The sequence below is a fragment of the Maylandia zebra genome, linkage group LG7 (genome assembly GCF_041146795.1).
Source record: "Maylandia zebra isolate NMK-2024a linkage group LG7, Mzebra_GT3a, whole genome shotgun sequence".
Taxonomy (NCBI): domain Eukaryota; kingdom Metazoa; phylum Chordata; class Actinopteri; order Cichliformes; family Cichlidae; genus Maylandia; species Maylandia zebra.
Window position 1 is genome coordinate 61,979,344 of NC_135173.1, and position 26,101 is coordinate 62,005,444.

At 42.8% G+C, this 26,101-nt stretch overlaps 2 protein-coding genes across 2 annotated transcripts; one reads left to right on the forward strand and one right to left on the reverse strand.

Moving 5' to 3' along the window:
• Positions 1–12,486: 12,486 nt before the first annotated feature.
• On the forward strand, positions 12,487–13,973 carry cldn5b (claudin 5b). Its single transcript, XM_004572794.5, has one exon. It carries the CDS (start codon positions 12,603–12,605, stop codon positions 13,248–13,250), a length of 648 nt encoding a protein of 215 aa, XP_004572851.1. The 5' UTR covers positions 12,487–12,602; the 3' UTR covers positions 13,251–13,973.
• Positions 13,974–15,934: 1,961 nt separating this feature from the next.
• acads (acyl-CoA dehydrogenase short chain) lies at positions 15,935–25,693 on the reverse strand. The gene is made up of 10 exons (XM_004572793.3): positions 25,535–25,693; positions 23,282–23,442; positions 22,809–22,958; positions 22,605–22,716; positions 21,462–21,613; positions 21,208–21,378; positions 19,710–19,847; positions 18,571–18,666; positions 18,437–18,493; positions 15,935–18,345 (listed from the first exon to the last, which is right to left on the reverse strand). The coding sequence occupies exons 1-10, from the start codon at positions 25,560–25,562 to the stop codon at positions 18,193–18,195; spliced, it is 1,218 nt and encodes a 405-aa protein (XP_004572850.1). The 5' UTR covers positions 25,563–25,693; the 3' UTR covers positions 15,935–18,192.
• Positions 25,694–26,101: the final 408 nt, after the last annotated feature.

Consider the following 26,101-nt stretch of genomic DNA (forward strand, 5'->3'; position numbering starts at 1 on the left):
TCCAGAGCCTTCAGGAACTCGGGGCGGACCTCATCAACACCAGGGGCTCTGCCACCAAGGAGTTGTTTAACTGCCTCAGTGACCTCGCCCCCGGAAATTGGCGGGTCATTCCCCTCATCCCCAGTCTCTGCTTCCTCCTCGGAAGACGTGTCAGTGGGATTAAGGAGGTCCTCGAAGTATTCCTTCCACCGCCTGACAATTTTCTCAGTCGACGTCAGCAGCGCTCCGCCAGCACTATACACAGTGCAGGTAGAGCACCGCTTTGCCCTCCTGAGACGTCTGACGGTTTGCCAGAATCTCTTCGAGGCAGTCCGAAAGTCTTTTTCCATGGCCTCTCCGAACTCCTCCCACACCCGAGTTTTTGCTTCAGCCACTGCCCGAGCCGCATTCCGCTTGGCCTGTCGATACCTGTCGGCTGCCTCCGGAGTCCCACAGGCTAACCAAGCCCGATAGGACTCCTTCTTCAGCCTGGTGGCTCCCTTCACCTCTGGTGTCCACCATTTGGTTCGGGGATTACCACCACGGCAGGCACCAACCACCTTGCGGCCGCAGCTCAATGCAGCAGCTTCGGCAATGGAGACGCTGAACATGGTCCATTCGGACTCAATGTCCCCAGTCTCCCTCGGAATGCTGTTGAAGCTCTGCCGGAGGTGTGCGTTGAAGATCTCGCGGACTGGGGCCTCTGCTAGACGTTCCCAGCACACCCTCACTACGCGTTTAGGTGCACCAGGTCTGTCCAGCGTCCTCCCCCGCCACCTGATCCAACTCACCACCAGGTGGTGATCAGTTGACAGCTCAGCCCCTCTCTTTACCCGAGTGTCCAGAACATATGGTCGCAGGTCTGGTGATACGATTACAAAATCGATCATCGACCTACGGCCTAGAGCGTCCTGGTGCCACGTGCACTTATGGACACTCTTATGTTCGAACAGGGTGTTCGTTATGGCCAAACTGTGATTAGCACAGAAGTCCAATAACAAAGCACCGCTCGGGTTCAGATCAGGGAGGCCATTCCTCCCAATCACGCCCCTCCAGGTCTCGCTGTCGTTACCCACGTGAGCACTGAAGTCTCCCAGCAGGACAACAGAGTCTCCAGGTGGAGCACCCTCCAGCCCCCCCCCCCCCCCCCCCCCCTTCCCCCCCCAGGGACTCTAAGAAGGCTGGGTACTCTGAACTGCCACTCGGCGCATAAGCGCAGATGACAGTCAGGACCCGTTCCCCGACCCTAAGGCGCAGGGAACAAACCCTCTCGTCCACCGGGAAAAACCCCAACGTACCGGCAGCAAGCCGAGGGGATATTAGAATACCCACCCCAGCCCGCCGCCTCTCACCAGGGGCAACTCCAGACTGAGACAGAGTCCAGCCCCTCTCCAGGAGACTGGTTCCAGAGCCCAAGCCATGCGTAGAGGTGAGCCCGACTATATCTAGCCGGTACCTCTCAACCTCACGCACTAACTCAGGCTCCTTCCCCACCAGAGAGGTGACATTCCATGTCCCTATTGCCAGTCTTGGCAGCCGGGGGTCAGTCCGCCAGGGCCTCCGCTCCTGGCCGCCACCTGGCACACAATGCACCCGACCCTTATGGCGCCTCCTGCGGGTGGTGGGCCTGCGGGAGGATGGGACCATGTCTCCTCTTCGGGCTGTACCCGGCCGGGCCCCATGGACTAAGGCCCGGCCACCAGACGCTCGCCCTTGGGCACCCTCCCCGGGCCTGGCTCCAGGGCGGGGCCCCGGTAACCCTATCCCGGGCAGGGTAAACTGTTCCCTCGGTGTCCTTTTCATAAGGGTCTTATGAATCGCTCTTTGTCTGGTCCCTCACCCAGGGCCAGTTTGCCATGGGAGACCCTACCAGGGGGCAAAAGCCCCCAGACAACATGGTCAATCAATGGTCAATGGTCAATGGTAACTTTATTGTCCCTGATAGGAAATTGATTCGCAGTATGTCAAAACAAACAACAAACATACAACCAACACATCACGTACACTCATTTAAAAAAAAAAGCCCCTGGGATCCCTGGGACACACAAACCCCTCCACCATGATAAGGTAGCGATTCAAGGAGGGGCAAGGAGGGGAGAATTATTTTCTTAAATATTCTTATTCTATATTGTTATATTTATTATAAAATCTTTGGACTTTGTACTGCTGGTTTCGTAAAAGAAAATACAGCATCTTGGGGTATGAAAATTATGAACAGATTTCAAACAATTTTCTGCTATGAAAACATAAAGAAGCTGAAGAAAACAAAACCATCCGTGACTGCAGCCTTGTTATAGTACTTGTGGTGTGTGGTGGTGTCATGAGAATACAGACGAGCTGAATTCTTACAGGATGAGTGTGTTGTGAGCTAAATGAATGTGTCATATCCACCTTTTGTTAAAACAAGTGGAACCAGAGGATGAAAAGGATCAGAAGGCACGATAAACCCAGTAGTGCAGAACATCTGTCTTATCTGGGCAGGTTGGTGACTTTCTAGTGCTGGGATTTCCTCCAGTGTGAGTCACCAACTTGTTAAATCTGTGACTAAACTAATTAAAGTCATTATTATGGAAGCTGTACTCCCTTGGGCCATATGTGAAGTAGCTTATGACAAACCATCAACTAACCTCACGCTGTAAAACAGCATTAGTAATTTCAGCCAATTGACATTGAAAATGTTTTTTTAGGAGGGACCTGCCCAAGAGGGCAGGAGAAATTAACAATAGCACTAGTTCTATGAAGATAATTTAAGTAGAAAGGACTGGATTGCTTATTATGTAGATAAAATAACGCAGTCATTAAGCTACTTGCAAAACAAGCAATTTATTTTATATATAACCCCTTTGTAAATCCTGTTTACTGAAGACTGTTTATCAAAATAAGTAAAGCGATTCTCATTTAAAAAAAAACAAACAAAACACCGGGACCCTAGGTGTTATGGTCAGGGACCATTAAAAAAAATGGCGATCCAGGATCGCTGAGTTGTGCACGTTAAAATAGTATAATAAGAATATTCTAATAAAAGCTAGAGAGGGTTGGAAAGCACGTGTCAGTGTCTCCAGTGTGGCTGTCCTGTGAATCCTGGTGGTGCTAACTGATCGGCGCATCGCACTGTAAGGACCAGTTACTTGGACATTATGTCATGTCAGCTGAAGGGCTGACTGAATTCTAAAAGCTTAAAAAGTCACGATTAAATAAATAAGATGAGTAAATAAATAAACAAAAGCTGAAATACAGAGTCGATTCTGAAACAGAAACATTAGATAAAGTAAAGATATACTGAGGTAAGGTAAAATAAACAATAAAATAAAACAGGATAAGCGGTGGTCCTCCTGGGGCTCTCGTTCTCGTCCATGCCTGCTTCGTGTCCTGGGGGGCAGGGCTGTAGCTCCCTACACACACTATTAGACCCTTAAATGTAGAAACCTTATGAACACAAGTATGCTCACACACATAATTTGACTAATATAATATCACCATCATATTTGTTGGGCATTTTTTTTGGCCTTCAAACAACAATTCTGATAGCTACACTGCCAGACAGGACAGGCAAAAAAAAAGGAGAGGGAAGTTGATGGGCTATAATTGCAGTAATTGCAGTAAGCTGAAACTGGAAGTGCTCCACGCCGGGTGACAGAATTAATGTGTCACAGAGACCTGAGGGCAGTTGTGCTTTTTCCCTAATCGCAAAAAGGATTTTAGATTTGAGAGGAAGCTAGATGCTGAAAAATGTAAACAGTTAGTGGGAAATATAAAGCAGCAAAAGTAAGAGCAAATTAGAGAAAATTGGACATGCACACATGATTGCATGGTTAGAAGAAGCTGAAAAACTTAAGCAAACTAAAATCAGGGACAAAAATCGATCTGAGGCTGGAGGAGATACGACCCCACCTGAGCCCACACAAAAATCTCAACCCACACTGTATCTTCCCGTCACCCAAGCATTTGGGAAGCAAGAGGATGATTACACAAGCCCCCTCCAGGCCGAAGCCCTTATCCTTCCCGGGCTGGAGCGGAAGACAGCCATTGGCATCCCTGTTAACAGTGAAGGAACAATCACTAACTCCCCTATTGCATCTATTTCTACCACAAAAATCTCCATTGCTATCAGTAAGCTGCCCGCAGTGGACACAGCCACCACCTATCAGCACACGCTCTGTAATACAAAACCCTTTGCCAAGCCAACAGATTAATCTCTCCAATTCCATTTTTGGATGTCAAACAGGGAAATCAGAGGATAGGAAGAAGCAGGGGAAGGCCAAGACAAAGCAGTTAGAAATCGCTACAACTGTGGTGGGGGCCGACATTGGGCACGGGACTGTACTGAAAGGAAAAAGGGCAGGAGGGATGATGACCACCAAGTGAGATGGGAAGCAAGACTAGATGTGGGGAAGTGAGAGTAAAGGTGTTATTTTGTGCTTATAATGTATAAAAATAGTAAAATAAAAAAATGTGATGACTTCAAATTACAGAAACAAAAGTCTAGCATAGCTAATCCAACAGGGGGCAAACAACTCAACATCAGTAAAGATTGTCCACAGCGATCACCCTGATTAGGGAGGAAATTGGCAGGGATCAAAGAAATGAGGGTTTTAGTGTTGCTGCTGACTGTAACGTTAGGTCTGATAACAGTGGGGGAGAAAAGGGGGACAAAGAACTAAATTAAATAGATATCAGCACAAGTCAAACGACAGGCAAATGTTATTGTAATGCATGGGGTTTTGTAGCAGCTAATAGAGGTCATGAGTGGAGATACATGCTAAAACACAACATAAAGAGTCACCTCACCACTGCAAAGAAAGTAGGTAAAGAACATAGGGTCGTAAGATCTTTGAAAAATGCTGAAATGGGGGACAGGGGGTTGGATGCATTAGGCATTTGGGCATCAGGCACCAACCCATTTGTACTGTTTAAATAGGGTTGCCAACTGTCCCTTAAAAAACGGAATCGTCCCGTATTTAGAAACAAAAGTACACGTCCCGTATTGAGCTAATAAGGGACGCACTTTGTCCCGTAATACAGTGAGAATCAAAAGTAGTCTATAAATGTTAATTGAATTAACGCTTTGTTTGAAAACATAATTCCCAGCCCCTCTCCTGCTTTGTGACAGCACACTTATGACAATTCGAGTATGACAATTCAGATTATCTCATTGGTCGAGGAAAGGTCGCTTGCGGAGAAAATACCGGAAGACAACAGATGACCACAACAACAAGCATGGCCAACAGGGAAACAAACGCCGACACTGCGGTGCACGTCTCGGATGACAGTACACCTAAAGCTGGGCAGACACTGCGATTTTTTTCAGTCGCGTTATTCAGCTCCTGCTCAAACTGCACGATTGACTCGCAGGGGTTAGAAGTTGGTAGGTCACGATGCAGGTCTCACACTATACGGCCCGATGCTCTGATGCGACCTGAGTGCTCACACTGTGCCAACATAACATGAAGGTTATAACAGAAAATCTGTCGCTCGCTCTCTCTGTCTTTCACTCACACAGACACACCACCATCAACTTTGCTAAATTGCTAATGAAAAACATGATCAGGCAGCTGTGATTGAGCAGCAATGTAAATCCAACTATTTTCACGGTTGTTGTGGTCGTGATAATTTTGTGATGCCACATCGAAAAGGCTCGGATGAGCTTTCCAAAGTTCTACAAGTGCCTCCATCGCTTGTGTCCAGATCACAGGCTGCACAGCCGTGCTGCGCCGTCTTTTTCACCGATGTTTACGTGTTTGCGCATGAGCAGTGTGAGCGGCTGTGGTGACACCCTCACGAGCGATTGATGATCGGGAGCTGGTCGTGAGGTGTTAATCGCTTCTCGTTACCCCACGTATACTACACGATGCACGATGAAGGCCAAAATCGGGCCGATCACCAAATCGGTCGCACGACTCAAAAATCGGCTCAAAATGGGCCAAAAATCGCACAGTGTGAGCCCAGCGTTAGAGCAGCAATGTTTGTTCCCCTCAGAGAAAGAAAAGAAAAAAGGCTGCAAAAGTACAGGGAGGACTGGGAAAAGGAAAACACCTGGCTGGGAAAGTGCACGATAACACCTATAAAGCGCACTGCACTGTGTGCCGGCGCACTTTTTCCATAGGCATGCTTCTAGTGGTGGGCACAAGAAGAACATGAGGGGCGTGAAAGCTCGGGGAACCCTTAACCAATTTTTTGTCCACCAGGCCACGGCAGAAGCAGATATGGTATGTAAACACTGGTTTGTTGTTTAAACCCTCTGGTTAGGGTTAATATGGGCATGTGCGGTGAATATCAGCGCTATGTGGCCAGAAGTGTGATAATATCATTTATTTTGTGTAATAAACAACTGCAAGGATGGATGATTACAACAAATAGATGAATAATACATAAAAGTAATACATAGATGAATAATGATGATGAGTTAAGGTGCGTAATCATGGGAACAAGCGGGTTTACAAACAGGAGCAGCTGATTAGCTTTAGAAAAGCTGAAATAATACCTCAACTGAAGCCAATTGTACTAAATGCACTATATGTGCACTGTTACAAGAATATTTTTCGTTCTATTGCTTTCTATTAATTTATATAATTTTAAGTTAAGCAGGACAGAGTTCTTTTAAAGAAAGATTTACTTATATTCTCAAAAGTTAAGCATGACAGGCTTCTGTTTAAGAAAGAGACCTGTTTTACTGTGTTAATGTTGTCATTTTGAGCTAAAAATAAATGGCTAAATGATCATTTGTTTCCCATATGGTCATATCACAAAGAATATGCATCTGCTTAAATCAAATTCAAGTCAAATGGTTAAAAAATAATTTCACACACACAAAAAAAAGAGCTACCACACTGGGAAGGGTGAAGACAACTGGGTTGCCCGGCCCTGGCCACGAGGTGTCCCTTATTTATTTTTCAGGGAGTTGGCAACCCTATGTTTAAAATACTGATACAGATCCTGGATCTACACACCAGTTTACACTGCAACACATACCACAAACCTCACAGGAGTAATGACCATAAACATAACAAACGCATTAGAACTAGAGACAGGTTACACTGACAAAAATAATGTTAGATTGTGTGTTTTGGACTGCCTGACAAGCTAATGTTTCTAGTTGCGGCGTGCGCATCCAGCTAGTTTAGCATGTATGCTCTGGTTGTTAGCTTGCACTTCACTGCCCCTGTGTGAAACTTGTTTGCATTATTTGTACCCACCCGTAAGACCATAACCCCTCCAAAACATATCATGGAAATTATATCTATTTTTATAGGAATGGGCAAGGTCAGGACCTGCGTGACTGAAGCGGGTGCAATGTCCCCCAGGACATAACACAAGCCAAGGACTCTTACCTCAATGATTAGTTTATGCAGATTAGTCTGAGAGCTGGACTCCCCCCTGAATGGAAAGGAACCTGTGCACTAGTTCCCTAAAAATGCCTTTCAAGTTTTTTATCCTCCCAGAAATTAAGCAGCTGACCCAAGCTGTAAAGAGCGGGGAATCTGAAGAACAAAATGGGAGTTGTATTCCCGAGAGTCTGGAGGTGGGTATGTGGATGCCAACAGTGTTCCATGGAGAGTGCCCGATGAGTTTAAAGCTAGAAATCAAACAGAAGCAGGTTTTGAGTCAGTCTTTTCCCAGAGGGTGACAGTTAATAAAAATGTAGATTAGATTAACTACCTTAAATGCAATCAAAAGAGATTTGCATGAAAAAATTGGTCCAGAGGCTGATCGTCACTGCTCTAACCAAGACCATCTAAATGTAAAGATTTAAATGCCAAGTGCAAGGATTCTTTGGCCATAAACAACTATAACCTAAGACAAAATGAATTAAGGTGCACCATGCAATGACCTCAATGACCTTTCATTGAGGTCATTGCATAGTGGGGTTTGGGGGGTCATTTCCCATACATATGGAATATGTAATGGAGTGGAGACCCTGGGATGTTACACCCATAATATTGCATTGTAGCAGTCATTAGTGGTGTGCGATACTGCTGATTTTGGGGAGAGCAGTGTATCATGACTTATGGCATGAATCATCATAGGTTTGCAAATTCTGAACACATTTTACTTGTTACTAAATCACTGTGATTCTACAATAATGAGTTAACACAATAAAAGCACATCTTTCAGCCTTTCACAGAAACTGGAGACCTGAAATGTGAGCGGGTATGAGCTACAAGCTATAAATGAGCTATGAACCAAATAGACCTGACAGTCAACACAAAAAAGTTCAGATATTTTTAATTATGGATGTTTGACATATATCATTTTGAATTCCACAAAATTCAGTAAACATAGATAATAGAAACAAAGAATTGATCCTCCCACACTAGCACCAGTATTGATCCTATAACAATACTAGCATTGTTATTGATACTATCAATATTTGTATGAATTTGCCCACCTCTAACACTCACTGGAGTTATTTATGAGGAAAGCAGCACCAAAGCACCAAAACTTTACTTTAATATTACCCAACACTAGAATTTTAATTCTCATGAATTTGCTGTATGATATTCATATGTCTTTAATTACCTCTGCAAAGGAAGTTATTTTATTTGGGCTGATTGGATGGAGTAAATTTAGATTCGGATCTGGATCTAGAGCCAGGAAGTTTTGGAGGTTTTTTTTTAAACTTTTGTTAGACAGGGCAAACAGTTCATGTTTATACTTTGAGCTGAATTATGCCCAAAACAAAAACACACACACACACACACACACACACACACACAGGATGACCAACTAACAGTGAAGAAACCAAACTGCTGGCTCACATGGCAAACACTGGCACCAGGACAATGCCAAAGTTACCACAACAGTGTGCCAAGGTCTTACACCTCTAAAAGTGCCAAAAACTCACAGCAGCTTAATTTGATTGTGGATTATAAAACAGTTAAAGAGAAAAAGAGGAGAGTGCCCACAATGGTTCAGAGAACAATGAGCAACAAAGGGAAGTGATAACAGACAGGATATCCTGACAGTGCTAGTGCTGCTAGCACGTCACAGCAAAATACTGCCAGGACAAAGCATACAAGTACTCACAACAAAGCCCAAAAAGATGCCTCCTTGTAAAGATATTCATTCTGAATTTTTTAAGCTCAAGTTATTATATTCTAGACAAGCCTCCACACACCCTGTGAAGTGAAATGAGTTGGAGCTGTAGTTGGAAATGTGTCAAGTTCAGTGAAGTAATTCAGACCTGGAAATGAGTTCAGCTGGGATCTATGGATTAAACTAAAGTCATGTAAACCAAAGTTAAGACAAGGTGTGTTAAATAAAATTTACAAAATGCACAAGCACAGCTGAATAAGAGTTGAATTCAAACTTGACTTTGAAGCTGAGCTGAGCTGACTAAAGTGAGGAGCAAGTGGAGTAAGTATAGTTAGTTAGGTCAAGTCAGTTTTATTTGTAGCACAGTTAAAATGACAGGAGTGAACCCAACATGCTTCCCAGACAAAGACAAATCAAATAAAGACAAATAAAATCCAGCAATAGAAAAAAGACTAAATAAAAGAGCAGTAAGAAAATGTTCACAGTGGACTTCACAAAACCACAAGCCACCTCATGCTTCACACAGAGAAAAGTTGTGACCTAGAGGAAAGATCTGAGGCTGGGCTGAGTCCAGTGCAGTGAAAGGAAGTGGAAATATGCAGACCTTACTTAGCTATGCTAAGCTGAATTTAATAGAGCAGAAAGGAGAGGAGTGCAGAAAAATACAGTCAGGTAACCTGAGTTGTGATCATCAGAGTCCAATTAAGATGCCTCGGTGTCTCCTGGCATCTTTGGACTTATTTATAATTCTTATGTTGGACTAATCTTCACAAAATGTGATTTTATTCACTGAAAGTAGATCTCAGTGTTAATTCATCAGCAAATTATGCTCGCTGGAAGTATTTCTGTGTGGCTGTAAACACAGAAAAAAGGAGGAAGCATCTGGCTTTCTGAGGACATGTGCATTTTGCACACATTATGTACACAAACACACACACACAGTTTTTTCAATAACTATTCTTTCTGCCTGCAGGGACAGCAGTCAGAGTTTTGATTAGAGCAGCGGTTGCTATCGTGTTGTTGATCCAACAGGAACCCAGTTTTCATGACCCACTCACCTACTACGTGACATCATGACTCTTCTCCTTTATATGCATGTGTGTGTGTGTGTATGTGTGAGAGAGAAAACAGCTCTTGTAGTAATGAGTTTCCCAGGTTGAGAGCTGATTATGTTTTTCCTGAGGAGGGTCATTTGTCGGCATGCTGACGTCCAAGCTGGAGTAGCACCTGCTACCTCTGCCCTTAATCTGAAAACGTGATCATGAATTGGCCATCACGTTTTCAGTAAGAGCAAACATTTTCTGTTTGACTGTTTTCATCTTGCCCATGTATTAATCTCCCTCAGTATAGCTCTGATTTACTGCTGTTCTGGTTGAACCTGTCTGTAACGGTACTACAGCTGGTAGAGACAAAAAGATTTAACTGCTAGAATCTGGAAACTGCTTAACCTCTGCCATCTCCTGGGCCTCCTCCCGGTGGGACATGCCCAAAACACCTCACCCAGGAGGCACCCAGGAGGCATCCTTGTCAGATGCCCGAACCACCTCAGCTGGCTCCTTTCGATGTGGAGGAGCAACGGCTCTACTCTGAGCCCCTCCCGGATGGCTGGACTTCTCACCCTATCTCTAAGGGAGAGGCCAGCCACCCTTCGGATGAAAGCTCATTTCCGCCACTTATATCTCGTTCTTTCGGTTACTACCCACAGCTCGTAGGCATAGGTGAGGGTAGGGACATAGACCGACCAGTAACTTGAGAGCTTCACTTTTACACTCAGCTCTCTCTTCACCAAAGTCCACTGCGGCCGCAGCACCAATCCGTCTGTTGATCTCCGGCTCCCTTCTCCCATCACTCGCGAACAAGACCTCGAGATACTTGAAGTCCTCCACTTGGGGCAGGAACTCATCCCGACCCTGAGTGGGTACTCCACCCTTTTCCGGCTGAGAACCATGGCCTCAGATTTGAAGGTGCTGACCTCATCCCCACTGCTTCACACTCGGCTGCGAACCGTTCCAGTGAGAGCTGGAGGCCATCACCCAATGAAGCCAACAGAACCACATCATCCATGAAAAGCAGAGATGAGATTCTGAGGCCACCGAAGTGAAAGCCCTCCGCCACTTGGCTGTGCCTAGAAATCCTGTCCATAAAAATTATGAACAGAAATCCCTGCATCATGTTAGTCACTATTTTAGTGGTTTGGAGCTTTGTAGAAGGTCTTCATTACAATGCCTCTTTCCTACCTCCACCCTGTTTGTGTTTATTTACTGTGTGGCATACAAGTGAGTGAATCAGCCCTTCTTACCCCCCCTAATAGCACTGCTCCCCTTCTGTCTACAGTGCAATGTCGGCATAACTAAAACCTAAAACACTGATGTTCTGGGACCCCACTGGTGATAGAGTAATTACTATAGGTGTGGTCCAGCTTCTATCAGCATGCATCATTTTCTCTACAGTAAACACACACACACACACGCGCACACACACGCGCACACACACACAGGGTATGTTAACATCTGTTTTCCCATTAAGAAGCTGATAAAGACAAATCAATAACGGTCTCTGCTTTGCTTCTGGGCTTCATATTTTAGAAATAAAAAGATCTTTGTAGAGTAGGAAGAATGATGTATTTACAAAGATACTTGGTAAAATGTACAGCAAACTCAGGGATCATTTTTAAGACCACATTTGACTGCTAAAGAGATTGAGTCTATCCATGTTTAGAGCAGGGATAGCCAATCAGAGGCAAGGACTTTCTCTGACGCTCACTTTGAACTTCAGCCGGTGGTTATGACTAAATCCATTAACTCACTACCATGGGGAATTTGATATTTGTATTAGTAGTAGCTGTATCTAATAAACTGGTGAGTGTATGAAGGTCAGAAGCAAAAGGGTTTTTTGGTGAAGCCAATATAATACAATTAAAAATAATAATTGCAGTGAGATACATAAATATATAAAGGCATCTCTGACTATTGAAGGCATCTGTCTTCATTTAATGTCACTGAAGTCAAAGTATGGGGTGGAAACTGTCAGTTTTAAAATCTTGACTTCACTGAGGGCGTTTGAGGAAAGAAAAAATTGGAATCCAGGGTAAGCATTTCAGTCATTTCACTGGCAGGTTTGGTTCACTTTGAGAGAATCAACAGAATTCAAAATGTTAAACTGCTCAACCCAACTTTAATATGACTAATTAAGTTAAAGCAACAAATTCAGACCTTCAATTAACACATACGAGTTGTCATACAAGTAATTCCTGAAGATGTTGTATTAAATATATTTGCATATTTGTATCAATGTATGGGTTCTAGAGTTTAAGCCATCCCACAGACTGAACTCCGGTTCGCTGCACACAGGAGCGTGCCTGCTGATGCACGCTTATAATTGGCTGAGACAAAGATGCATTCGCAGCTGATTGGCTCAAAGTTTGCGGCTTCTGTTTTTTCAGGAGGCTGAGCAGCAGCGTGATAAAAGAGCAGCCTGTGAGCGCACGCTGTAAAAGGCGTCAGGACAGGACGGTAGAGAGCAGTCAGCAACCAGAAGACTCCCTCACTTCTCCTCCCACACAAAGAACATCAGAAGAGCTACAAGAAGCCATGCTCACCGCTTGCTTGGAGGTCCTGGGCTTGGCGCTGTGCGTCACGGGCTCTCTGCTGGCGATGGTCGCCTGCGGGCTGCCCATGTGGAGGGTGAGCGCCTTCATCGATTCCAACATCCTGGTGGCTCAGACCCTCTGGGAGGGACTGTGGATGTCCTGCGTGGTGCAGAGTACCGGCCAGATGCAGTGCAAAGTGCATGACTCCATGCTGGCTCTCGAGCAGGATCATCAGACGGCGCGCGCCCTGACGGTCATCTCCGCAGTCCTGGGGATCGTCGCCCTAGCGGTCACGGTGGCCGGAGCGCAGTGCACCAACTGCATCAGGGATGAGACGATAAAGGCGAGAGTGGTTCACGCCGGGGGAGTGATCTACATCATCAGCGGACTCTTCGTGCTCGTCCCGCTCTGCTGGATGGCCCATCGCATCATACTGGACTTCAACAACCCCAACATCCCTTCCTCCAAGAAGAGAGAGATCGGAGCGGCAATCTATGTGGGCTGGGCGGCCGCCGCGCTGCTGCTGCTCGGCGGGACCCTGCTGTGCTGCTCCTTCTCCCAGACGGTCAGGGGCGCAAATCCCATGAAATACACTCCGACCAAGACGATCGCAGTGAACGGGGAGTTCAACAAGAACCTGTATGTGTAAACTAGAAGACATTGTATACAGGACACTTTGATTTGTAGCAGTTTTGCTATTTTGAATCTCTGAAAGATGCGGTGCCTCTATACATACTCATGTGACGTACTGAGGGCGCTCATTTGACGCTTAATGCAGCTGTAACTGTAACTCCGGAGCACGATCGTGTCACATATGTGAGTTACTGCTCTGAATATTGTGTAGTATTTTTCCAATAGCGGAAGTAGTCAGCAGTTCACTCCTGAGAAACGCGTTTAGGATTGAAAAGATGTTGAATGTGTTGCCAGGAACTTTTAATAACCATGTGGCTGCTGAGGCCGAATGTTGAGCCTCGGCCTCTGAACGGCTTCAGTGTAAATATGTTTTCCTCTTCCTCTCTCAGTCAGTGGACTTATTTCGATGTTTGTGAGAATTCGCAGGGTTGGCAATAATTCAAACCCTGCGCACCCAGGCTCTAATCAAGGGGACAGTTTGCATTTCTCCTTATGCCTTCAGGTATTTTTTAGAGTACTTTTTCTAATAAAGAAGAAAAAACACTTGTGTGCCTTTACTATTTATATCTCAGTCAATCAATCACTACGCATTTGCCTGCTGTTATCAAAAAATCGTGAGGAAAATATATGAACTATTTCAGTTGTAGAAAATTCTAAGGTCCGTTTTGTAAGTGGCTGTGATTTAAAAGCAAATTAAAACCTTTCATAATAAAGTGATTAAAATAATGTGACAAAACAAGTGCTTCCGATTTCTGTCCAAAACAAGAGTGATGAAGAGAAATGAAGCTGAACTAGGACCAGGATGTGTGTTCGTGTAATACCACTTTGGAACACAAGATGGTGCAACAGTTTTCTCCCCCACCTAACTACACTCAGTATGTTTTATAAGAATATTTGTTAGCTATTCTAATTTTATCCCGTAGAGAAAACACACTGAAAGAGCTAACAGATGATGAGGCATTGAAGAAAAATCCAATACAAGGTGTTGCTTCCTTTTCGGGGGGACAAGAGAACCCAAAGCACACAAGCAAAATACCCTCCACAGCACAAGAGAGCCACCACACCCTCTCACTGAAGCACTCACAGTTTCAGGGCTTTAATGTCTTTTGTTTCCCATTTGGACCAACAAACCAATCCAGAATCTTGAGTATAGCAAAGCCAACCTTTTCCGTCACAGAGCAGCCTAACCCGGGATGGGATGTTTACTGGCTGTTGGTTTAGGCATCTCAGTGGGTGCTTTAAAAAGATCTAGACTGTTGCTGTTACTGTACTAACATGATGGTCCACACTCTCTGATATTACCATGAGCTTCACTTCTTTTATAAAGGTCTTCTGGCCTTCTGGTACATTCATAAAGTAGGTGTGACAGTGTCATCAGCAGGTTTGTCTGTAAAGGAAACTAAAAATAGAAAAACAATGGCAAATAATCAGATTCCTGGTTCTTGCACCCTAACAGAGTGGTACATGGGAGAGCCATTTGAACAGTGCACCCAGCACATCATTAGGGTCTGTGCAATCAAAAGGGTGCTTGGCCTAGATCTGGGAGAGTGGAGCAATTAGTGCCCTCATGTGCATAAACAGAAAAGGAAAACATGCACACAAACACCATCAGGACAACAACCCCGCACAGCACACACACAGCACACACACACACAGTATGTGGCCAATCGCACGAACATTTCCCCTCTGACTGAGATTCCAAGCAAGTGGAACAACAACTTCCACTTTTCAAAAAGAAGCCTGTTTTTGGTTTTAGTGTTGCTTAAAGAGAAAGCAGCCAAACCCAGTACACTGTAAATACTACATGTGTGTTTAGACAACAAAGTCTAGAAGATCAATGGTGCAAACTTGGAGTTAGCTCAGAACTTAAAAAAAAACCAAACCCCTGACAACTGAACGTAATTACCTGAAAAAGTCTTAAAGGTTCTGTTTTTAAAAGAACCTGAAAAAAGAACTATTTGATTAAACACGTCTAAGCACATTAAAGCCAGAATTCTATCCAAATGATATAAAAGCTAGAAATGACAAGGTAAGAACACTATTCTCCTGCATTCCCAGTGCTTCCAACCATACATCATTCTAAAACATGGATAACACTGGGACTAAGCTCAGCACAATCAACATGTTGCCACGGATCTACTAATTATTCAGTGTTCGGAAAGCATTCACGATAGCCCAAGAGAGCAAAGACAGTCATGAATGTTTTGCATGTTTATATGGACTGTATATAAAAGATGGAGCCGTCTTCTTTGTCTTCGAGCTGCTCCCTTCAGCATTTGCCACAGCAGATCATCTGTCTCCATCTCATGCTGTCCCTAGCACGTCCTCCATCACTACTGTGACTTCATTTATTAGTTTCATAGGCCTGTCGTAAAGAAACAGGGACACTGTGCTCCATGATAACTTCTAGATCACAATTATGACTGACTTCAAACTTTAACATGAGTAATTTAAAAACTGAAACCGTCTGCGATCCAACTCTTTTTTGAGCTATGAAGCTTCAATTTTAAAGTTGGACATGCTAACATGAGAGTCTGTGGGGACTGACTCACTTTTAGGGTGGACGTTTTTGGCAGTAGTTGCAGTTTTGTACCCTTGGTACCAACTGAGCATCATGTAAACCCCACAGCCGACCGGAGCATTGTTGCTGACGTCTTTTATGTGATGGGACATAATTTCCAGTTTTCATTCACTCACAGATCATTTTTATGGCATCAGCAATTCTTTATTATCAACATCTGCACACTATGTGTTACGATAAAATATGTACAAGCCACTGAGGCACAGGAGGTATGTGAGGCAGATATACAGGATTTTATTACACAACCTCTAACATTCACACATAAATCAAAAAAGTGACCTCCTTCAACCCTTTATCTTGAAAAAACTGTAGTCGGCAAGTGGGAGTTCGCTGATCTTGTGTCTGTGATTATAGTGCAGTGATTGATGACTCAATCAGTAATTAATGAGCCACGGATGAAGGCACTCTGTCGCCCACTGGTGGCTTAACCTCCTCATAGGAGGCCAAAGAAAAGAGTCATTTGTCCTCCAGTTCATGTATGACACCCCATCAAAGGTGGGTAATATTCATGATCCCAGAGGGTTTCGTTACACAGTGTTTGCTCATAGCACCAACCCACACTGACAAGCCCAATAGTAACTAATGACAATAAAGGTCGTCATGTATGGGGAGAGAAATGTGTCTCAAAAGGGTTCCAAACACATACAATACACATAATACGTGCGGGGTGTGTTCAAAAAGTACCTTCCTTTTCCTATTCCCAACCTCTCTTCCTTCTTACTACTTTTCCTTTTTTTAAAGGTAGGAAAATTGCTATGGACTCAGGAAAAGTGAAGCTTGGTGAGCTGAGAATTGGAACAGCCTTTCGCTTGTTTCTCCTCATCAGTGTGACGACGAATGTCCGCTATGTTGAAACTGCAATATGCAGAGGATAGATTACAAAATGCGCACCTTACATGGCCACAATGTGTTCAAACACTGTTGTTTATGGAGGTCGAATAAACCAGAACAGCCTGTGAAAAATATCCCACGATTACAAAGGTTGGCAATTTCAAGGAGGAGGAAGATTTAGTGCCAGACTAATATCTACAGAAAACGAAAGCCTTCTTCACGCGTTAAAAATCTGCTGGGTTTAATAAAGAGACTCTGTGTCTGTTTGTGACTGACAGTTGTAAACAGGAGAATTTTTGTGGCCGGTCATACGGTAGATGTATTTGTATGAATTTCAAATCCAAATTCAAATTTAAATTTCGAATTTGAATTTGTTGTGTATTTGTATGAATTTGACATTCAGGAGAATTTTTAATCGAGTCACGCAAATGTGAATGAAAAAGTCTGTGACATATAAAAATACCAGTATGTCACAGCTACTTCACACACATGGCACAGCAATACAGTGACGGCTGTTTTCAAAGAGGCTCTCGTATTAAACATGAGGTCACACTGGATTATTCTGGTCGCTAGGCCTCTCCATGCTCTAAGCAGAATGCTGCTTTTCACTGAAGTGAACTGGCTGCATCTTTGTATAGAAATTACAGCGGTTCACCCTGCGACGCCTATAAAATAGAATGCATCTTATTTTCTTATATTTTCCTGCTGCGATCCAGTGGAACTTGTTTCCTCCTCCATGTTTGGGCTTATTTGATTGCCTTTAATTGTTTTAATGAACAGTCATATGGAAGCAATAAAGGAAGCATGGAAGCTCCTTTCCTTAGTATTTGTATTATTATGTATATGATCTTAGTGTTATGACCACCACACAGATACTTCTGGGTCACATCTCTCAGTGAAGAACCTTTATAAGCAAAATACTTTTGGAACACACTCTCCCTTTCTTCATTTCACCAATTATTTTGTAATTTTTAGTCTTTTGCAATTTTCATACTTTTATTTGCATTTGTAAACCACTCTACAATGCCACATTTCCTCTCCTGAAATTTGAAGCTCAAAGTTTTCTACTATATTTCAGGTCTGTTTGAGATTTGATGCTTCTTAGCGTGGATTCTCCAAGTCTCTGGAACTGCATTCATATCCAAAAGAGAGCCCCAGTTGTTTTTTGACTGTGGTGGGGAGTGCTGTCCTTTAGCAGCTTTGATGAGGTTCTCTGTGGTGGTTCATATCCTAAAATCACTTAGGAAGAAGATCTACTTTTATCATTGGATACGAGTATGTTATCAGCCTTCTTTTAAATGTGGGTGAACTGACGCTTAGGTCAGGCTAGGTGGGCAGATTAGTAGATTTGAACTGGTTCCCGTTTTTCCTCCAGCCATGACGGCATAAAATAACCTGAAAAGTGTCATCTCCAATCTAACTGGCGTCAAAGTTGTTTCAAAGCTGTCAAGTAAGATGAGAAAGGCCTCTTTGTCTTAAAGGATGAGGTGGAGTCTGAGCTGACTGATCACACATCAGAGGTAGACAGACAGCGATAGCAGTCCATTTATAACTGGTATTCTTTCAGCAGCTGGCCAGCGATCACCAGTCTCTGGATCTCGCTGGTGCCTTCGTAGATCTCCGTGATGCGGGCGTCACGGTAGTGCCTCTCAGCAGGCATGTCTGTCACGTAACCCATCCCACCCAGAACTTGGATCGCCTGATTTGAAGTGCAAAAAGAATATACGACGATAAGAAGAAGGGTCTGTATGTGTTCATTTCTTGACTCTGCATTACAACCGCTTTGTTACCTGGTGTGAGCAGAAAGTTGCAGCTTCAGACGCTGCTAGTTTGGCCATTGCAGCTTCCTGCAGGAGAAGAAGAGCCAAAAGTGATGTCTGATATTCTCTATCAAATGCAAACCTTAACTCAGAGGTGACGGTACCTTAGTGAATGCTTTCTTTGAGTCTCGAAGAAGCGCAGCCTTCCAGGTGAGCAGCCGAGCGCCCTCTATTGCCACAGCCATGTCTGCCAGTTTGAACTACATGAATTAAAAGCATCAAGAAAACTACATTCAGCACAACACTGCCAAGCACCATATATACTGCCCTGCAGTGAATGGGAGGAAGGTATACAGCACATACGCACACACGCTACTTTATTAGCTACGCCTTGCTAGAAACTAGCAACCCTGCAATCTGACTGCAGCAGCAGAATACTGTACTGAAGCCGTTTCTAATTTCGCCCTGAATTTGTTTTCAATTCAGTTCAAATTAGTATTATTTCTATAGCTCCAATTAACAACAGTTGCCTCAAAACCCTGGAAGATTTCTTTGTGTAAGCAACCAAACCTTCGTCTGACTTATATTAGCTAATCCTAGCTTACTTGCTAACCCAAATGATTCACTAGCTACCCAGCATCACAAGCAAATAAATGCCCATCTAGTCCTTGTGTAGCGTTTGTGTGTATGCACTAAATTTAGGAGATACTCCAAAATCATACCTTTAATATGCTAAATGCACAAATCTCCTTAATACAATAAATCAATTATCTAACAAAACAAAGCTCAAGTCATTTAGGAACAATTCCAACTCCCCTCTAAAGACTTGTATAGATATTTTCAAATAAGACACTACATCCTGAACCATAAAGAATGAGATATGAATCATAAAGCTCCGAACAACAGCTTTCTCATATATAAAAAAGGCTTATAAATGAGCCCCCACCATCCACAACACAGTGGAAACAGAGACTGATACATTAGATGAGAAATGAAGCATCTAAAGTTGATGAGTCCAACCTGGTCTTCCAGTATAAATATACTTCTGGCTTTACTTTGAATATCTTAAAATAAAAAGCTTTGTGTTTTTAGCTTCCTGTCAGAGGAAACGTGACATCAAGGCTTCCCGTGAACTCAAATAAATGTTCTTTCAGAGACAACTGCTACATGCTAAAATCAGGGCTTTGTGTGGAAATGTGTCCCAAGATAAACTTCTCAACATCCTGGCAAGCAACAGAAGTGAACATCACTTAGAAAGGTTTTAAATACAGTAAAATAACAGTTGTTATAACTCTCCTGTTACCTGAATGGCTTGCAGCTTGCCAATGGGAGCTCCAAATGCAGTTCGTCTGTGTGCGTAATCAGCAGCACATTCCAGAGAAGCCTGAGCGATACCGAGAGCCTGAGCTGCAATGCCGATCCGCCCGCTGTCCAGCGTTTGCTGTGCAACACAAAGATGGGAGGTTACGGTTACTTTCCCCCCCTGTATAAAATGGGAAAACTGTAACAATGCACACAATTCTGAAAGAGCCAAGAGAGAAAAGCCTTCACCTTGATTTATATTAAACCATGTCAAGGAACCATGTCCAAATATACAATGGTCTCCAATGATCCATCAAGTATTTTCAATAATTCGATTATAAAGAAAAAAAAAATTTCTTGTTTCGATGCTGTGTTTAATGCACGTCTCTGTACGCGCCACTTTCATCATGGAAATGCGAATGCAAGCATTTCACCCACACCCAATATTTTTCATATTTAAAAATATAAAAATTAAATACCATCATAACATCTTGCTTTCAGTGGCACAAAAACTTTCCAAACACAGGGCAAACTCCAGAATGTTGATATGCTTTATGCCTTATTTTAGATTACATATTTACCTTATTTTATTTGGCTTTGACACTACTTGAGAGCATGTATATATTTTTGCATTTAAGAAAAAGTTTTCTCTAAAAAAATTTAATAAATAAATAACATTTAACATTGCGGAAAAAACCACAAAGGGTTTGTTTTTTGACAAATGAATCAGATGAGGAATGAAACAAAAAACATCTCTAAAATGGAAATCAATGACCAGTTTGTTTTGAAAGACCTGTATTTTTTATCTTTTGAATATTTATCATTGCTGATTAATAAGGCAAAAGTATTTCTTATCCAATTACTCCATTCATAGATCGATTACTCAATTACTAAAATATTTGATAGCTGCAGCCCTGTATTGAATGGTTTTTGCTCAAATCTGAATACATTACAATGTAACTTAAAAAACACTGATGTGGCTTCAGTCAGTATTTTGCTGCTAACATTAGTGAGTAAGTAGACCAACTTTTGCCATCTACCCATGCTGTGTAAGTGGGTAAGCTAACATTAACTAACAGTAGCCAGGAAATTTCAGGTATTTTCTAATAAAGCCTGTCCTTCATTTCCTGTTGTTACAGGACAATGAACCCATCTTGTTTGCAAACATGATTCACAGCAAACACATGTTAGTGGAAATACAAGCTAGCAGTAACTTAGCTACACAACATACATATGGTATGTCAAGTCCAAATAAACTTTGTTCTCACTGTAATGACAGCATATACACAAACAAGTCTCCCAGTTGTTATATGCGCGTGTTATGTGCTACTAGGCAGGAGAAAAAGAGGAAGACCCAAAATGGAGTCACGAGTAAGATTGAATAAAATGACTGAATGAAATTCTAAAAATGCAAAGTCTGCCTCCACCAGCCTTTCACATAAAAAAAGCATCATTGTCTGTTTCATTACATCTCTACAAAGAAAATATCCAGAGCTAACCATGGCGATTTTGAATCCTGATCCACGTGGGCCCAGCATGTATCCCAGTGGTATCCTGCAGTCCTCCAGGATAATATTAGCAGTGGATGAGGCCCTGATGCCCAATTTGTCTTCCTTTTTCCCCAGAGAAAGCCCTGGGTGTGGCATGGGGACAAGGAAAGCACTGATTCCCTACAGAATAGAAACAGCATTCCCCATCATTACAGGTGTACATCATCTCTGCGGTGAGAACGTGGAAATGTACTGCGTCATGCCTTGTGTTTCAGTGTCTTGTCTGTGGTGGCAAAGACAATGGCAGCAGAGGCATCCCAGCTGTTGGTGATCCAAGCTTTGGTTCCGTTCACCACCCACTCATCTCCCTCCTGATGTGCTGTGGTGGAGGCTGCACCCGCATCACTGCCATTGCCTGGAATTTTAATTCAATTACTTTAGTTTGATGAAAGAAAGAAAAATGTGTGCTAAAATGTGTCCAGACAACCCTTAAACATATATCACATCCACATATATTAGCAGCTGTTGTTGTGAATTGGTGTTATACAAATAAAATTGAACTGAATGAACTGAGTATATACAATATATATATACAGTGGCTTGCATAAGTATTCGGCCCCCTCGAACTTTCCTACATTTTGTCACATTACAGCAACAAACAAGAATCAATTTTATTGGAATTCCACGTGAAAGACCAACACAAAGTGGTGCACACGTGAGAAGTGGAAGGAAAATCATACATGATTCCAAACATTTTTTACAAATGAATAACTGAAAAGTGGGGTGTGAGTAATTATTCAGCCCCCTGAGTCAATACTTTGTAGAACCAGCTTTTGCTGCAGTTACAGCTGCCAGTCTTTTAGGGTCTGTCTCTACCAGCTTTGCACATCTAGAGACTGAAATCTTTGCCCATTCTTCTTTGCAAAACAGCTCCAGCTCAGTCAGATTAGAGCAGGGGTGTCAAACTCAAATACACAGTGGGCCAAAATTCAAAACTGGAACAAAGTCGCGGGCTAACATTAATATTTATTAAAAATAATAATAATAATAATAATAATCTTCCTCCAGATATAAAAATGAATCTTTTCTTATGGACTCCAACAAGTTTTGCTGAAAAACTGAATTTGGAACAAGCAAAGCTTAATACTAAAAATATATATATATTAGCTGTATAATACCAGTAGGCCAGCTCTAATAGTAATTTGGTATGGCTTCGCGGGCCAAATGTAATTAGGGCCAGAGTTTGACACCTATGGATTAGATGGACAGCGTTTGTAAACAGCAGTTTTCAGATCTTGCCACATATTCTCGATTGGATTTAGATCTGGACTTTGACTGGGCTGTTTTTCTTCTACTACACGACTCAAAATTAAAGCAGACTTTTGTGTCAGACAGGTCGCATTTACCTGGCTCACTGAGGGCAAAGCAGCCCACCTTCTCTCCTGTGGTGAACGGCTGGATCCACTGCTTTTTCTGCTCTTCTGTACCAAACTTTAGTATCGGTCCAATGTACAGAGACTATAGGCCAAATAACACAGAACAGGCAGCAATCAGAAGACAAACACAGCCATGTTCACGCTCGGCTCTCTTTGCTGACAGATTGTACTCACATTGTTAACAGAGACCACGACTCCGGTGCTGGCACAGCCTCTACTGATTTCTTCCATAGCCAGACTGTACGCCAGGTAGTCCATCCCAGCTCCACCCAGCTCCTCTGGTACTTCCATGGCCATCACACCCATTGCCCCCAGTTCTTGAATCTGGACGGCCAAAAGAATATTTACAGCTATGCATTCACCAAAGCACTGAATCTCTATTACTATCTCGCACTATTCTTCTTCTTCATTATTCCAAAGTTCTTCCACTTCTCAGTTTTATAATGATTTTAAAAGTTGTGTATTTCATGAACTTCCTGGTCCCAGTGCAGCCTACTCACAGTCTAAGAACCAGGACAGATGGATATTAAAGATGAACTCAGAAACTTTCAGGATTCGAGAAAAAATGTTGGTATCTTTAGACACAAACTTATGATGAACTACACATTTTGCCTGATAATAGTCACTGTGCAGCTTTGTGCGGGTACCTGTTTAGCGGGGTAAACATGCTCTTTGTCTAGTCTGGCAGCGATGGGGGACAGCTCTCTGTCAGCGTAGTCTCTGCAGGTCTGTCTGAGTATCTGATGAGTTTCTGGTAACTCTGCGAGCTGAGACAGGCTTCGACAACCAGTGAAAAACGAGCTGAGAGCTGAGGAAGAGAAGAAGAAAAAGGTTTTGAATACTCAATAAATCAACTTTATCAATATTTAGTCATGCTTGTGGTGTGTGCTATAGGTGACAGCATCATCCGACTAGCCACTTGGATTCAGACTGAAAACCCTCAAAAGCTGTTAAGCCATTCAGCAGTCAGTTAATAAATTACTTCATAGTGAGTGTAGAAACCATCATGATCCCCAGAGGATGAACCCTGCTAACTTTGAAGGACATTCAGGGCCAGCAGCAGTTACATAAGCACGTTTTCCAAAAGCCATGTGACCCTTTAATTAATTGGTTTGATGGTAAGACTTAATAATGAGCCCCAGCTGCAGCTTCAAACATACCCTGGGCGAGCCAGATGTGACATGTTATTATTACAAGTGTAATGATTCATAAAGTTCAGTTTTCTTGCTATGCTATTACGTGAACTGTCAGGACAAAGGACAGCTGAAAGTGCAAAGCTCATTAACTACACTGACATTTCATCAGTGCTATGATGCATTAACAGTGCTTGTTGTAGCAGACTCTCAATAACACAGCTCTGGAAACATTGCAGTCCTAACAGCCTGAAAAAGAGCTCAAACATGCCCATATTATGAAGAAGGTATCTTACCGCCACATCAAATTCCATCTGTTCAATTAAATTTTATTTAATGCATCAGAATTTGGTGGAAATCTTGTCAAAAAAAAAAAAAAAAAAAAAAAAAAAAAAAAAAAAAAAAAGCTAGGATGGGATTATATTTCCACTGTTTCGAATCTCCTCTTTTTTCCTGTGAACTCAGGAGAGCAGATGCTGGACCTTTGTCCATTTCTTGTCTGACAGAGGATTCTAGCTGCTCAGTAGTCCTGGGTCTACTTTGTCCCATTTCTGGTTTCATGTTCACATCCAAATGTTTTTAGTTGGTGAAAGGCTGAACTCCAGGGAGGACATGCTGTTGGAATAGATGCAGGATGTGGTTCAGCATCATCTTCTGTGTTTAAGACCTGTGCAGCAGCTGCCAGTTCCACAAGCACTTTTGATAAAAGGCTTCTTCTCTGCATTTGGACAGCACAGTGAGCCGTGTTCACAGACAGCAATTTCTGGAAGTCTTCTTGGGCCATGCATTGATTTCCATCACAGAATCATACTCTGTTTTAATGCAGTGCTGTGAACAGGGTGGACACCAGTGTCAGGGATTTGTGACAGAAGGATGGTTGGGAGACAGTGGCACTGACACAAAGATAGGACACTCATCTAAAGATGTTCAAATCTTCATTGTGAGTGAGCAGGATGGACAAGCTTAGAAAAGAGGACATCAGAGGGACCGTACAGGTTGAGCAATGTGGAGATAAAGTTAAAGAGGTAAGGCTGAGATGGTTTTCGACATGCGTATAATGAATTCATTGGACAGAGGATGTTGAAGAAGGAGCCGCGAGGCAGGAGGAAAAGAGGAATTTCTCAGGGGGGGGATTGTAGTGAAGGAGGACATGCAGAGGGTTGGTCTGATAGAGGAGGATTCTGGAACAGGGTGAGACGTAGGCAGACGATCCACTGTGGCGACCCCTACAGCGAGCAGCCGGAAGAAGAAGACAGGACACCGGCTCACCAGTAAACGTCACGTTATTTAGGTAAAAGGTCGAGCTCACCATCGCATGTTTGACACTTCTAAAAATCCTGACAGAAAGAAATCTCTCTCACTCAGACTCTGATAACACAGAAGTTCCTCTCGAAAATGGAGTCGGTGCTGTTAGAGTTATTGATCACAGCTAGACGACAAACTTGTAACCCTTTTAGCCGAGGAGCTAACAGTAACAAACATGCTTACCACTAAGATACGTCGCCTTTTATATCAGTTATTCAAAGCTGGCAGACGTGTGGATTTTTACTGCCATATATAGTGTCATATATAGTGTTCAATGATGGAAACATATGCTTGGCATAACATAAACGTGTGACCAGTGGTTATGTGTTGGGCTAAGCTAACTTGGTGTGATATTGCCGTTCGTGCACAGCTAACATTAGAGAAATATCGTGTTCTAGTGACAGGTAAATTTTCTTCTGAAAGTCCTTCATTGTTCGGTCTTTTCTTTCATAATGTTCCTACCTCTTCTTGCTTTGAAAAGTGCAGCCATGTTACCGTCCTCTCTGCTCGAAGCACAGCCCTCGAGTTCAACAGCACTGTTATGAAGCCCACTGCTGCATTCACGTACTGTCGGATACTATTATTACTATTGCGGGGGAAGCACTAAACCCCTTTTACTTCTTCTTCTTCTTCTTCTTCTTCTTCTTCTTCTTCTTCGTCGTCGTCGTTTTTTTTTTTGGCGATTGGCAAACAACGATGTGGTGCATTACCGCCACCAAGTGCCTTGGAGTGTGGACAAAAATTCGCTCATACCAAATAATCAAAAAATAAATAAAAATGAAAATAAACAAAATTTAAAAATTGCCTTCCATATAAATTGGTCTGTTTTAGAAACTGAAATAAAGCAATAAAACTTTCACAACTGGAGTTCCTTTGCAATAAATCCTTTATATCTAGCTTGTTTTTCCCCAGGATTTGGAATTAGTTGGCTTCTTCCTTCCTGATAATTTTGACAGTGCAACAGACCATGTTCAGTGGTTTCAGTAATTCCACAGTGACTACATTTCCCTGTTTGATGTTTCCCTATAA

Excerpts from the sequence above, each read along its gene's own strand:
- cldn5b (XM_004572794.5), top strand. The coding sequence starts at position 12,603 with ATGCTCACCGCTTGCTTGGAGGTCCTGGGCTTGGCGCTGTGCGTCACG.
- acads (XM_004572793.3), bottom strand. The coding sequence starts at position 25,562 with ATGGCTGCACTTTTCAAAGCAAGAAGAG. Across the intron at positions 22,959-23,281 it reads ATGTTTACCCCGCTAAACAG|ATTCAAGAACTGGGGGCAAT; the intron begins GTACCCGCACAA and ends TTGGCCGTCCAG. Across the intron at positions 21,379-21,461 it reads ACAAGACACTGAAACACAAG|GGAATCAGTGCTTTCCTTGT; the intron begins GCATGACGCAGT and ends TCTATTCTGTAG.